Source organism: Podarcis pityusensis, assembly GCF_964106645.2.
Source record: "Podarcis pityusensis genome assembly, chromosome: 8".
Lineage (NCBI taxonomy): Eukaryota > Metazoa > Chordata > Lepidosauria > Squamata > Lacertidae > Podarcis > Podarcis pityusensis.
This window is the reverse complement of record NC_138033.1, coordinates 35,993,784-36,004,864: the sequence shown is the minus strand read 5'-3', so window position 1 is coordinate 36,004,864 and position 11,081 is coordinate 35,993,784. Positions and strand designations below refer to the sequence as shown.

The 11,081-nt window shown below is 52.3% G+C and overlaps 1 protein-coding gene across 6 annotated transcripts; it reads left to right on the top strand.

The window, feature by feature from the left end:
• Positions 1 to 521: 521 nt before the first annotated feature.
• LOC308483311 (fibulin-7-like) lies at positions 522 to 10,614 on the top strand. 6 transcript variants are annotated; one of them, XM_081017048.1, is made up of 9 exons: positions 522 to 660; positions 2,552 to 2,693; positions 3,637 to 3,793; positions 5,017 to 5,187; positions 5,776 to 5,901; positions 6,134 to 6,256; positions 7,691 to 7,828; positions 7,966 to 8,104; positions 9,615 to 10,614. In XM_081017048.1, the coding sequence occupies exons 2-9, from the start codon at positions 2,628 to 2,630 to the stop codon at positions 9,973 to 9,975; spliced, it is 1,281 nt and encodes a 426-aa protein (XP_080873174.1). In that variant the 5' UTR covers positions 522 to 660; positions 2,552 to 2,627; the 3' UTR covers positions 9,976 to 10,614. The 6 variants fall into 6 exon arrangements, with proteins under 6 accessions (XP_080873174.1, XP_080873179.1, XP_080873177.1 ...); XM_081017053.1 differs by having other exon boundaries at positions 568 to 592; positions 2,557 to 2,693; XM_081017051.1 differs by having other exon boundaries at positions 568 to 682.
• Positions 10,615 to 11,081: the final 467 nt, after the last annotated feature.

Genomic DNA, 11,081 nt, shown 5'->3' with positions numbered 1-11,081 from the left:
ATTTAAAATGTATCTCTGGGTTATTTGCGGGGCATAGGAATTCATTCATTTTTATTTTATTTTTCAAAATATAGTCTGGCCCCCCACAAGGTCTGAGGGACAGTGGACAGGCCCCCTGCTGAAAAAGTTTGCTGACCCCTGACCTAGACGCTCTGGGAGAGAAAGGAGCGCCCCAGCTGAGGTCACCCACTCAATCCGCTTCCCATATGTGCCAACTCCCTGGGGCCCTGGGTGCCCGAGCACCCACAAAATCCCCCATGAATTTCGGTGCCAGGACCATGCACGCTGCATGGCACCCACGGCCCCGAGCACCCACAGTCGCGGGGCCAAGTTGGCACTCCTGCCGCTTTCTCCCGCCGAGGGGGAGGGGGGCGGCCGCGGGCATCTTCTGGGCACGCGGCTGACCCGCCCGGGCTCCCCTCGCCAGCCCTCTGCCGCCGCCGCCCAATCCGGGCCACGCGAGGCCTCCGGCGTGCCCGTTGAGCTGGTGCCAACGAGGCCAACCTCTCGCCCCGCCTCGGCCAGGGCGGGCAAGAGCGACCCGCTCCCAGTATGGAAGACGGCCGAGGGGCTGCTCTCCTGCGCGCACCCGGTGAGGCTCCATCTGCTGCAGCTGCTGCTGCTCCGACGGCCGCGCCTTCCAGGGAAGCCGCCCCGCAGGTCGGCGCAACTTTTCCTCGAGGTGCCTTTAGGGAGAGAGACGCGTGGGGAGGCAGGCTTGGAAGGGGAGGGGAGGGGGGTCTCGGTTCCTGGGGAGGGTCTGCCTGGTCCCACGCGCTGCAAGCAAAGGCGGCAGCGGCCTCCCCGCCTCCCCCCGAAGCGGGCTGGCTCGGCTGCTGCTTTTCGCGGGACTCCGGGCGCCCAGAGGGTCGGGCGAGGGGCGCGCGTCTGTGCCAGCAAAGCGGCTCGGCGCCGAGACTCCCAGCCTCCCTGAAGTGGGGGTGGGGAGAAGCGCCTTCCTCCCTGCCCTTCAGCTTGGAGAAAGGCTGGGGCGCAGTGGCGGGACATCTGCTTTGCACGCAGAACGTCCCGGGTCCAGCAGCATCGTCTCCAGGCAAGGCTGAGGATACCGCTGCCGGTCAGTGTAGGCAATGCTGAGCTGCTAGGTGGACCAGTCGCCTCGCTTGGTAGAAGGCATGGGCGTCCCGGATGCGCTTTGGGGTTAGGATTGTAGCCAAGGGGTGGAGCAGAAGGTCCCGGGTTCTACCCGTGGGCTGGGAATGTCCTCTGCCTGAAGAGCTGCTGCCGGTCAGCGTTGGCAATACTGAGTTAGGCGGACCGTTGGTCTGCCTCAGAGCAAAGCAGTTTCCTAGTGCCTAGCCAGGCTCTTGTGCACGTTGCAGGCTTGAAAAGAGATTCAGGAGTTATGCTGTCCCCTCTGGGAAGTCTGGAAACTGTAACCCTGAAGGGGTTAAATCGCAAGTATTCTAGCAGAGCAGCCTTCCCCAACCGGGTGCCCTCCAGAGGTGTCAGCTGACATGGCCCTATGATGCTGGGGCTGAAGGGAGTTACAGTCTGAAACGTCTGCAGGGCACCAGGATGGCTAAGCCTGTAGACAGAGCACCTTCTCACCATCCACTTCCTCGGGGTGCTGGTGGGGCCGAGTCAATGGCTTTCCGCTCTAGGGTTGCTACCTTTAAGAATGTTTGATCTTCCTTGTTTCGTTCAAAGTGTTTTCTTGCCCCTCTCTTCAGCGAGAAGGGGGACAAGAAAAGGGCTCCCAACGCAGCTTATGTAAGATCAAGGCAAACCAAACAAAAGAGCCCCTGTCCTTCGGCTTACCGTCTCAGAGACACAAGAAACAAAATGGATTTGGAGGGGTCGGGAAGCAAACCAAAGCACCCATTCTTAAAGCTAGAGAATTCAGATAAGGACCAGCTGAGATGGGAACAGTTCAACCAGAAGAGGAGACAAAAGAGTTGGTCTCATGTTAGAGCCGATGGAGTAGCCTGCTTCCTGCCTCTCCCTCTGCTGAAGCCGGATGGAACAGCTCCTGCGGGGAGACAGATGAAGAAAAGAGCCAAGGGCATACACACCTTGCATTTAAAGCACTTTTGACAGACTACAGTTCCCAGGTATCTCCGGGGAAAGCCTTGTCTGTTGCCCTGCATCCCTTCTCTCCCTTGGCTTTCTCATCTGATGGAATGGCTGCTATCTTTTGACAGTCAAGGAAAGTCTCTCAGCAGAGCTGACAAAGTAGCTGTGCTCTCCTCTTAGCCCGTCTCTCTGTAGCTTAATGGAATGACTGCTGTTGGTGATAGTTTTTAGATAGCAGCAGGTGACACTGCTTTTTTTCTGTGCTAATTAAGGTACAGGGGCAGACCAGGCTCATAAATCCTGGTCAGTTGGCAATCTCTGTTTGCACTGCTGCCAGAATGTCTTTGTGGAGCTGGGTGGCTCACAGTTTGGGAACGGGAATATTGAGGTTTGCGGTGCTCTGAGAATACCTCTCACCTCCTTCCTTGGAAAGACACCAGGAAGGCCTGCCTTATGCGAGTGAAACACTAGCTGCCCTCTCACAGACTCCCCTTCCTTCTTTTTGCTGGCCAAGGATAGCTGAGGAAGCTTTGCAGAAAATCCACTGTCCTTTTCCTAACTGCTGAACCTGCTCCAAAGCCGGAAAGAAGATGCTGCCCCAGATAATGGCTGTGGTGGCCCTGGGTATCCTACAGTTGCCTCATAGCAACTCCCAGGTAAGATAAATGATGCTGAATCCTGAACCTGCGAGGGCTGGTGGTGTGGAACCAGTAGGAGGCAGGGGATGGTGCCTGTAGGTTTGGGTGCAGAGCCCAGATGTGCTTGGTCCTTAGGAGTGGACCCTGATAGATGAAAGAGTGGAGTTCAAAGCTAAAGCTCTTGTCAAGCCAAGCAACCACTTGTTGTGATGACAAAAAGGGAAAGAGAAGTATGTAGGCTACCTTAAGCTTCCTGGAGGAGAGGTGGGATATAAATGTGATGGATGGATGGATGGATGGATGAAATCCCTCCCTGATTTCCCAGCCTGGTGCCCACCAGATGTTTGGGGCTCTAATTCCCATCACCCCCAGCCAGCATGGCTAAAGGTTGTAAGCAGAACATTTTCTCACCACCCTCAACTTAGACAGGCTGGTGTATGAAACTTCAGCAATGGGCAGTGTGAGGTCTTAGAACAGGAATGTCATAGAAGTATTTTTTCTGGGCCAGATTGCATGCCTTAGATGCAGAGGCCTGATCTTGCCTATACGTAGTATGGATTGTGGACCTGGGAGCACCATCTAGACCTGTGGTGGCCAAACTTGCCCCTCCAGCTGTTTTTGGACTACAACTCCCATCATCCCTAGCTAACAGGACCAATGGTCAGGGATGATGGGAATTGTAGTCCCAAAACAGCTGGAGGGGCAAGTTTGGCCACCACTGATCTAAACATTCTGTACTCACCTCCAAAAGGATATTGTGGAGGTGAAAAAGGTTCAGAAAAGGGCAGCCAAAATGAACAAGGGATGGAGCCTCTGCAGTGGTGGTGGGTGGGTGCTTGTGGGTGTGCGTGCAGCATCAGTTACAATTTGCCTCGAGCCTTTGTGGGTGATACCTGTGGGCTGTTCCTTCCACTTCCCTGCCAAAGCTGCTTTGTTCCTCCTCTCCTCCCACCCCCTGCAGGGCTGCCTAAGTGACCAGCAAGTTTCCAGCGCCATCCGGCAGATGCAGAAGCTGCTGTCTTCACATGAGGCTGCCCAGCTGCAGAGCCTGCGCAACTTCAAGAAGCAGCTGGCTGTTTTGCAAGGCAGTCTCCACCAGCAGGCAGCCAAGCACAATGGTAAAAGGAGAGAGAAGCACAGACCGCAGAAGCAGAAAGGTGTCTGTGTGTGCACAGGATGTGTGCAGGACACAGGGCAACCCTGAGGCTGTTTTGTTTTGTTTTTTAAATGTCTAGGGGATGGCTTTTTGCTCTTTAAAAATGGGGACTGGAAAGGGGGAATTGTTTTCAGTGGTACCTCTACTCATAGTAGACCCACTGAATTTAATAGACATGATTAACTTGGGTTCATTAATTTCAGTGGGTGCACTGTAAGTAGAATCAAGTTGATCTTTGTTGTGTTTTTATATATGTTGTAAGCGGCCCAGAGTGGCTGGGGAAACCCAGCAGGATGGACGGGATATAAATTTCAAAATTATGATTATTATTAAGTTGCATACAACTCAGGGTTTTTAAAAACTCATCTATTATTATTATTTTTATATTTATTTATATGCCATCCTGGACCAGACTGGGACTCAGCTTACACAAAGTAAAGCAACCCAGATAAAAAGCGAAAAGCTAAAGACATATAAAGATAATGTTGTAATGCTACACCCAGTGCTGATGCCAGACTATTTTGCACCCTGGGCAAAGCTAACTACTTGCACACAACACCCCCCCCCCATGCCAATTTCAGTTTTCAAAAACAGATGTCTTGTAGAAAAAATTGAAAAGCACAATTTATCTGCTGTCAATTTATGCTGAATTTATTTTTAATTGAAAGAATAAGTAGTGCAACCATCTTTGATTATCTTTTTCCAGTACTAAAGTTGGAATTTATTGTGAATTGTGATGTTAAGTCTATTAAAACTTTCAATTTCAGGCACATCAAAACCTCACTTTTCACTGTGTGTGTGACCTCCAGTCAACTGTGGTCTATTTCATATCTATATGAAAAACAATTCTAATGTATGACTTACTTCAGAAACGATAAAACTCTTCACAATATAAAGTAAAAGCAAAATAGTATCAGAAATGTATAAGATATAATAAAAACAGATCTGTATAAAACCGTGCCCCTCAGAGGTCAGTACTGAGCTCCTCTGAGGTCTGTGCCCTGGGCAGCTGCCTAGTTTGCCTATGAGAGCCCCAGCCTTGGCTATAACTCTATTTCATTTAAGCGGCATTTTGCTACTTAATGTATACAAGAAAGCAACAACCATAGGCTAGGGTAGGAAAAGAGCCTGGGGAAAGGAGCCATGGAGAGACTCACTCTCCCATCTTTTCTGATCCGCCAACAGAGAGCTGCACCCCCCTGCCAGCACCCTTGAATGGCCGGAGGCTGGGAAAGAGGACGTCCGTGGGTCATGAGGTACATTTTGTCTGTGATGCTGGTTTCCTCCTGGTGGGTGCTGAGACACGGGTGTGTCAGGAGAACCACAAGTGGAGCGGACAGCAGCCTGTCTGCAAAGGTGAGTGTGTCTGGCTGGTAGAAGGAATAGCTTGAGATTGCCAGGTATCATAAAAATGGGGAGGGGCACCTCCTAACAGCCCCCACTCCTGCTGATAGACCTACAGGTTGATCTCTGGCCAATTTTCCCAATTGGGCCTGCAATTTTGTTGTATCCATAACATGGCTTTCCAAGTGAAGGAACAAACGAGGAATTGTCGTTTACATGGAAAGACAGTGAGCTCTGCTCCATTCTTGTACAGCGGTACCTCGGGTTACAGACGCTTCAGGTTACAGACTCCGCTAACCCAGAAATAGTACCTTGGGTTAAGAACTTTGCTTCAGGATGAGAACAGAAATTGTGCTCCGGCGGTGCGGCAGCAGCAGGAGGCCCCATTAACTAAAGTGGTGTTTCAGGTTAAGAACAGTCTCAGGTTAAGAATGGACCTCTGGAACGAATTAAGTACTTAACCCGAGGTACCACTGTACTGAAAACTAATTCTGATGAGCAGCATGGGCTCAGGGGTTCTCCATTTCCCCTCCGCTGGTCCAAAATGAGGGCTGTTTGAGTGTAATTCAGTTTCCCCCTTCCCTTCTTTCCTCAACTCAGGCATCAACGAGTGTGCCAGCAACCCCTGTGCCAATGGCGGGACCTGTGTGGATGGCATCCACCGCTACAGCTGCTTGTGCCCCAGTGGTTGGTCAGGCAGCACCTGCCAAGCCCCACTGTACTCCTGTAAGTAGCAGGGGGCTGCGGTACCCCTGTCCACATGACGGAAAATACCCTGGGGAACTGGGAAAAGGAGAGGTGGGTGCCTGGAGATATTTCCACATCGGCTTGGTTAGGCTGAGCACGTGGGGTTCATAAGAGGCCTGTGCTGTGTGACTCGGCTGGGGGTCTCCGTCCCCTGCTCCTTTTCTCTATTGGGCATTGGTGCAAAGAACTGACAGCTGCCTCTCGACCACAGATTGGGCGACGCTCAGCAACTCATCCTTTAGCCGACAGCCTCGGTGCGCTGAAAATTACCTGGGCTCACGCCAGTGCAGTTGCGACCCTGGCTTCCAGATGCAGGCAGGAGGCCTCTGCCAAGGTAAGGGAGAAGAGGGCTTGGCAGGTCGACAGAGATGGTGGATCGTGCTTCCCAGAAACAGAGGGATTTCCTCCCCTCGCCATCTTCCCACACGCAAGCCAGGGATCTTCCGACTTTCTTCCTTCAGGGAATCTTTTGTACATATATCTGTCCTGGGCTGAATGCCACATAGCACTGGGGACAAACCCACCTGTTGCCTGCATGCCTGGCTCCTTGTGGCCTTCCTGGAGACTATCCCAGGGAACATAGGAAGCCTTATACCTTATACCGACTTAGACCCTTGGTCCATCTAGCTCAGGGACTAGCCGCTGCTCTCCAAGATTTCAGGCAAGGAGTCTGTCCCAACGCTGCCTGGAGACGCTGCTGGAAATTGAACCTGGGAAGGCAGATGCTCTGCCAGTGAGCTATAGGCTGGTCTAGATCAGGATGCTGCTCTAAATGGATCTCAGCTTGAACTAGAGCATCCCTTCCCCAGCCTGATGCCCTCCAGATGTTTGCTGGGCTGGGTTGATGGGAACTGAAGTCCAGAGCTTCTGGAGGGCAGCAGCTTGGGGGGAAGGCAGAACAAGATGGAGCCCCTCAGTCTGATCCAGTTGGGGCTCCTTTTTACCTTTTACATTCCCACCTTGGGAGTTTTCTGCCTGGATCGCACCATCCTCATGATTCAGGCACCAGCCCAATTACTCTGCATTACCAAAATGCCCATTGTTATGACCAGCAGGCAGTACTCTGGGCAAGGGCAGCTGTGGCCAAGTTATTTTGTAGCTTTTTAGTGCCTGAACGCTTTCCCTTACTATATCTATAGAGCATAGGCCAAATACTTGGCTTTAAAATGGGGTGGAGGGGGCTGTCATCTCCTGGTGATGCAATCAGACCCTTATTAGGCCTCCCCTGTTAGTGGCAGGAGAGCAGAAAAGGAGGGGGCTAATAGCCTCCAAGCCTTGCTGATGGGCTTCCTGAAAGCATCTAGCTGGCCACTGTGGATGCAGGGTGCTGGCCTAGCAGGCCTTTGGTCTGATCCAGCTTCAGGGCTCTGCTTAGGCTCCAAGCACTATATCAGATTCCCAGGAAGCAACAGCCACAAGATCATGCCTTAATTTAGCTCTGCCCCAATAGAGTGTCTTTTCTCCAGTTCAGTTGACCTCAGTGGACATCCCACATTGCAGCTTGTGCTGGTGTGCAGAGGGGCAATTTGTGCTCACGGGGTCTGATCCTTGAAGCAAACAACTGCAGGTGCCTGTCTACGGGCTGCCTCTCAGCCAAACTGCCCCCCCCCCAAGTCATCATTGGTTGTAGCCCTTCCTTGCTTGGTGAGTTTTCCTTCGCCTGGGCATTGATCTCCAGAAGTGCAGAGTGGGGGCTGGAAGTCCCTTTTTGCTCTGCCCTTGGTGGGTGTAGGGTCACTCAGCAGACTTCTTGCTGCCTCCCCTCCAGATATCGATGAGTGCAAGCTCTTCCAGACCAGCCGCCACACCCGCATCTGCCTCCACAAATGTGTGAACCTGCCTGGAGCCTATCAGTGTACTTGTCCCCATGGCTACCAGCTCCAGGGTGACACCAATTCATGCAATGGTGAGTGCCTTTGCGGGGGGTGGGGTGAGAGAGAATAATTGAGGGTCAGCTGGGAGAGGAACCGCCCTGAGCTGTGTGTTCTAGGAGGCTGAAGGAGGGCATGGCGTCAAACAAACTCTCCCTGTTGTGTTTGCAAGATGTGGACGAGTGCGCAGAGAACCAGCACAACTGCAGCCAGGGACAGACCTGCATCAACGTCTTTGGGGGCTTCCGCTGTGTGCGGCCCGAATGCCCCAAGGCACAACTCAATATCAGCTACGTCAAGACTTCAGCCATGTAAGTACAAGCACTAGAGTTCACTCAGGAAGGAAGCGGCAGCCTTTGCCAGCAACTGCTCCACTCCCTGTCTGCAGTGCTGGGCAGAAGCACCTCGTAGCCTCCCAGAGCCTTCACCCCAATGCCCCCTAGAGCTTCCTTTTGCTCTTCTGCCCACTGAGCCAGAACAGAGATGGTGGCCATCCCACTTTGCATGCCAAATGGTTTGAGATGCTGTGGGAATCGACTGACCAGGGACTGTTTTCAACTGATGTGAGCACATTGTTGTATCACACATAGTTAAACTGTGGAACTCACTCCCACAGGAGGCAGTGGTGGCCACTAACCTAGACATCTTTAAGAGAGGGTTAGACAAATTAATGGGGGATAAGGCTATCAGCCAGGGTGGCCATAAAGCTTCTGAATACCAGTTGCTGGAAGCCCTGGTGTGGGGTGAGGAGTGTTTTTGTGCGGGGCCCCTGTGGTTGGCTCCTGAGAGCAGGGGCCATTGGGCTGGTCCAGCAGGCTTGCCTTGTGCTCTTATACAGTCTCCCAACAATCTCCCAACACTTTCTTCCCTTCTCTCTCTCTCTTTCTCTCCTGCCCAAACAAAAACCAAGAGTCTGGGATAGCTCAGTCGGCAGAGCATGAGACGCTTAATCTCAGTCGTGGGGTTGAGCCCCATGTTGGTCAAAGGATTCTTGCATTGCTCAGGGTTGGACTAGATGACCCTCGTGGTCCCTTCCAATTCTACGATTCTACGAGTCCCTGCATAGCATTGAGCCTTATGGAGGAAGGAGGGACTTGCACTGGCACCGCTGGAAGTTCCCTCCTCCCCCCCCCAAGCCTCATTTCCACATTAGAAAGGCTGAGGAATATGTTCTGGAGGCACAGTGTAGCGGATGGGGGCTGGAGTCTAAAGATGCCCCCTCCTATTTTCTATTTACAGAACCACTTATTAAGCCAATCAGAGTCTCCACAAAGCCAGCAGGACTCGGCTATTTCCATCTCACTGGGTGCAAGCACCCCAATTTGTTATTTAGACTGGCATCCATTAAAGATAGGATTGTAGAGTTGGGAGGTGCACCTAGGGGCCATCTAGTCCAACCCCCTGCAATGCAGGGATCATAGCTGAAGAATCCCCGACAGATGGCCATCCAGCCTCTGCTTATAAACCTCCTATGAAGGAGAATCTACCATTTTCCACAATAGTCCATTCCACTGTCAACAGCTCTTGCATCAAAGTTATTCCCAATGTTTGGTCCACTCATCCCAGTAGCTCAGTGGGTCAGGCCATGACTTTGCACGCAGACGGTCCCAGGTTTAGTCCTCAGCATCTCCTGTAGCGGAGCAGGTCAGGATGGGCTGCCACCAGGCTCAGGACACAGTACCAGGCTAGATGGATCAAAGGTCTGGCTCTGTGCAATAAAGCTGTTTCTGGGTATAGGGAATGTTGGGGACCCCCTCCTTAGATGGGGCAAAATGTCTCCAACTGGCCCTGCCTGAGTGCCTCTTCTATGTCCTCTCCTAGGCAGTGCGAGCGCAGCCCTTGTCCCATGGAGAACAACGCCTGTCGGAGAGCGGCCAACTCCATCTCGTTCCATTACTTGCCTCTCCCGTCCAACCGCACTGTGCCCAGGGTCCTCTTCAAGATGTCCACCAGCCGCTTTGTGGGAGACAGCCTGCGCTTCAGCATCTTAGGGGGCAACAGCCAGGGGAAGCTGGTTGTGCAGCGCTTGGACCAGCACACAGGGGAGCTGGTGCTCACCCGGCCAGCCGTGGGGCCGACGACACTGGAGGTGGAGCTGGAGATGAGCGAGTTTGCCCGGAAGACCCTCCTGGGGAAACACATCTTCAAGATCACAGTCTTCGTTTCCCAGTATGAATTCTGAGCCCCATCCTCACCAGCCCCATAGAAGAGCATCAGCAGCTGTGGAAGATGCAAGTCTGGTCTCCTCCGAAATGCACTAGTCTGCTGCAAAAGGGGCCAAAAAGCCACCCTGCTGGATGTATCCACCCCTCTGTGCCCCTTGGAGGAAGACTCCATGCTGGACTGATCCCCTCTCCCATCTGTCACTATATGGGCAGTGCCCCCATCTTGGGGGGACAGAGCAAGGAAGGCACAACACAGTTCCCAGATACAGCTGGCAGGAGCTGGGCATCTGTACTTGAAAGTGCAGCCCCATCTTTCAGTCCCGACTGGGCAAAGGGACCAAAACCAACCAATATTAACAGGGGCGTCCCGTGGCCGCAGCAAGAATGCCTTCCCACCATTGCAGGAGCCGGTTACGGAAAAAATAGAGGGGGGTTCCTCTAGTTTTACCAAAAAGAGTCGCGGAAGAGGCTCTGTCCCCAGAAATCAAAAGGCAAATAACCAAAGTCTGAAGAATGGCACCAGCACAGAAGCATCTTTTGCAATGCTAAGGGAGACCTGTAGGCAAGAGATGCCTGGACTCGAGAGACAGACCTGGGTGCTTTGCAAGATGTAGTTCTTAGCCTGTGCCTTCCAGCATTACAAAGCATTTCTAGTTGTTTGTGGTTGTTTCTCTCTCTCTTTCTTACATGTTTTGAAACACAAGTAAGTACAAGTCAGACTAAGCCCAGAAGAGTTGGGAGGTGGAAAGTGACCAGGCAAAAACATACAAGGAGGGTACCCAGGAGGGCCAATGGGGGGGGGGGTCCAAGGGACAGACAAAGAGGCATGGTCCCATGTTGGGAGTTACCTGTTGATGGAAGCTTTTGGAGTTTTTGTTTGTTTGTTTGACTAGTTAGAGTCACCTGGTTTTTAAGAAATCAGGTTGGAAATCTTAAAATTACACAAAAGCAAAGGTCAGCATTAACCCCAGGACAGTTGGGGGGAAGGGACAGGATGCCTAGAGCCCCTGCTGCCCAATTTCTAAACAAAGACCAAATCCCACTCTTCTCCAGTCCAGTCCCTGTAGGGGAAAGAGAGGCTCACAGAATGAGAGTATTACCTTTCTTAAATAACCATTAAATG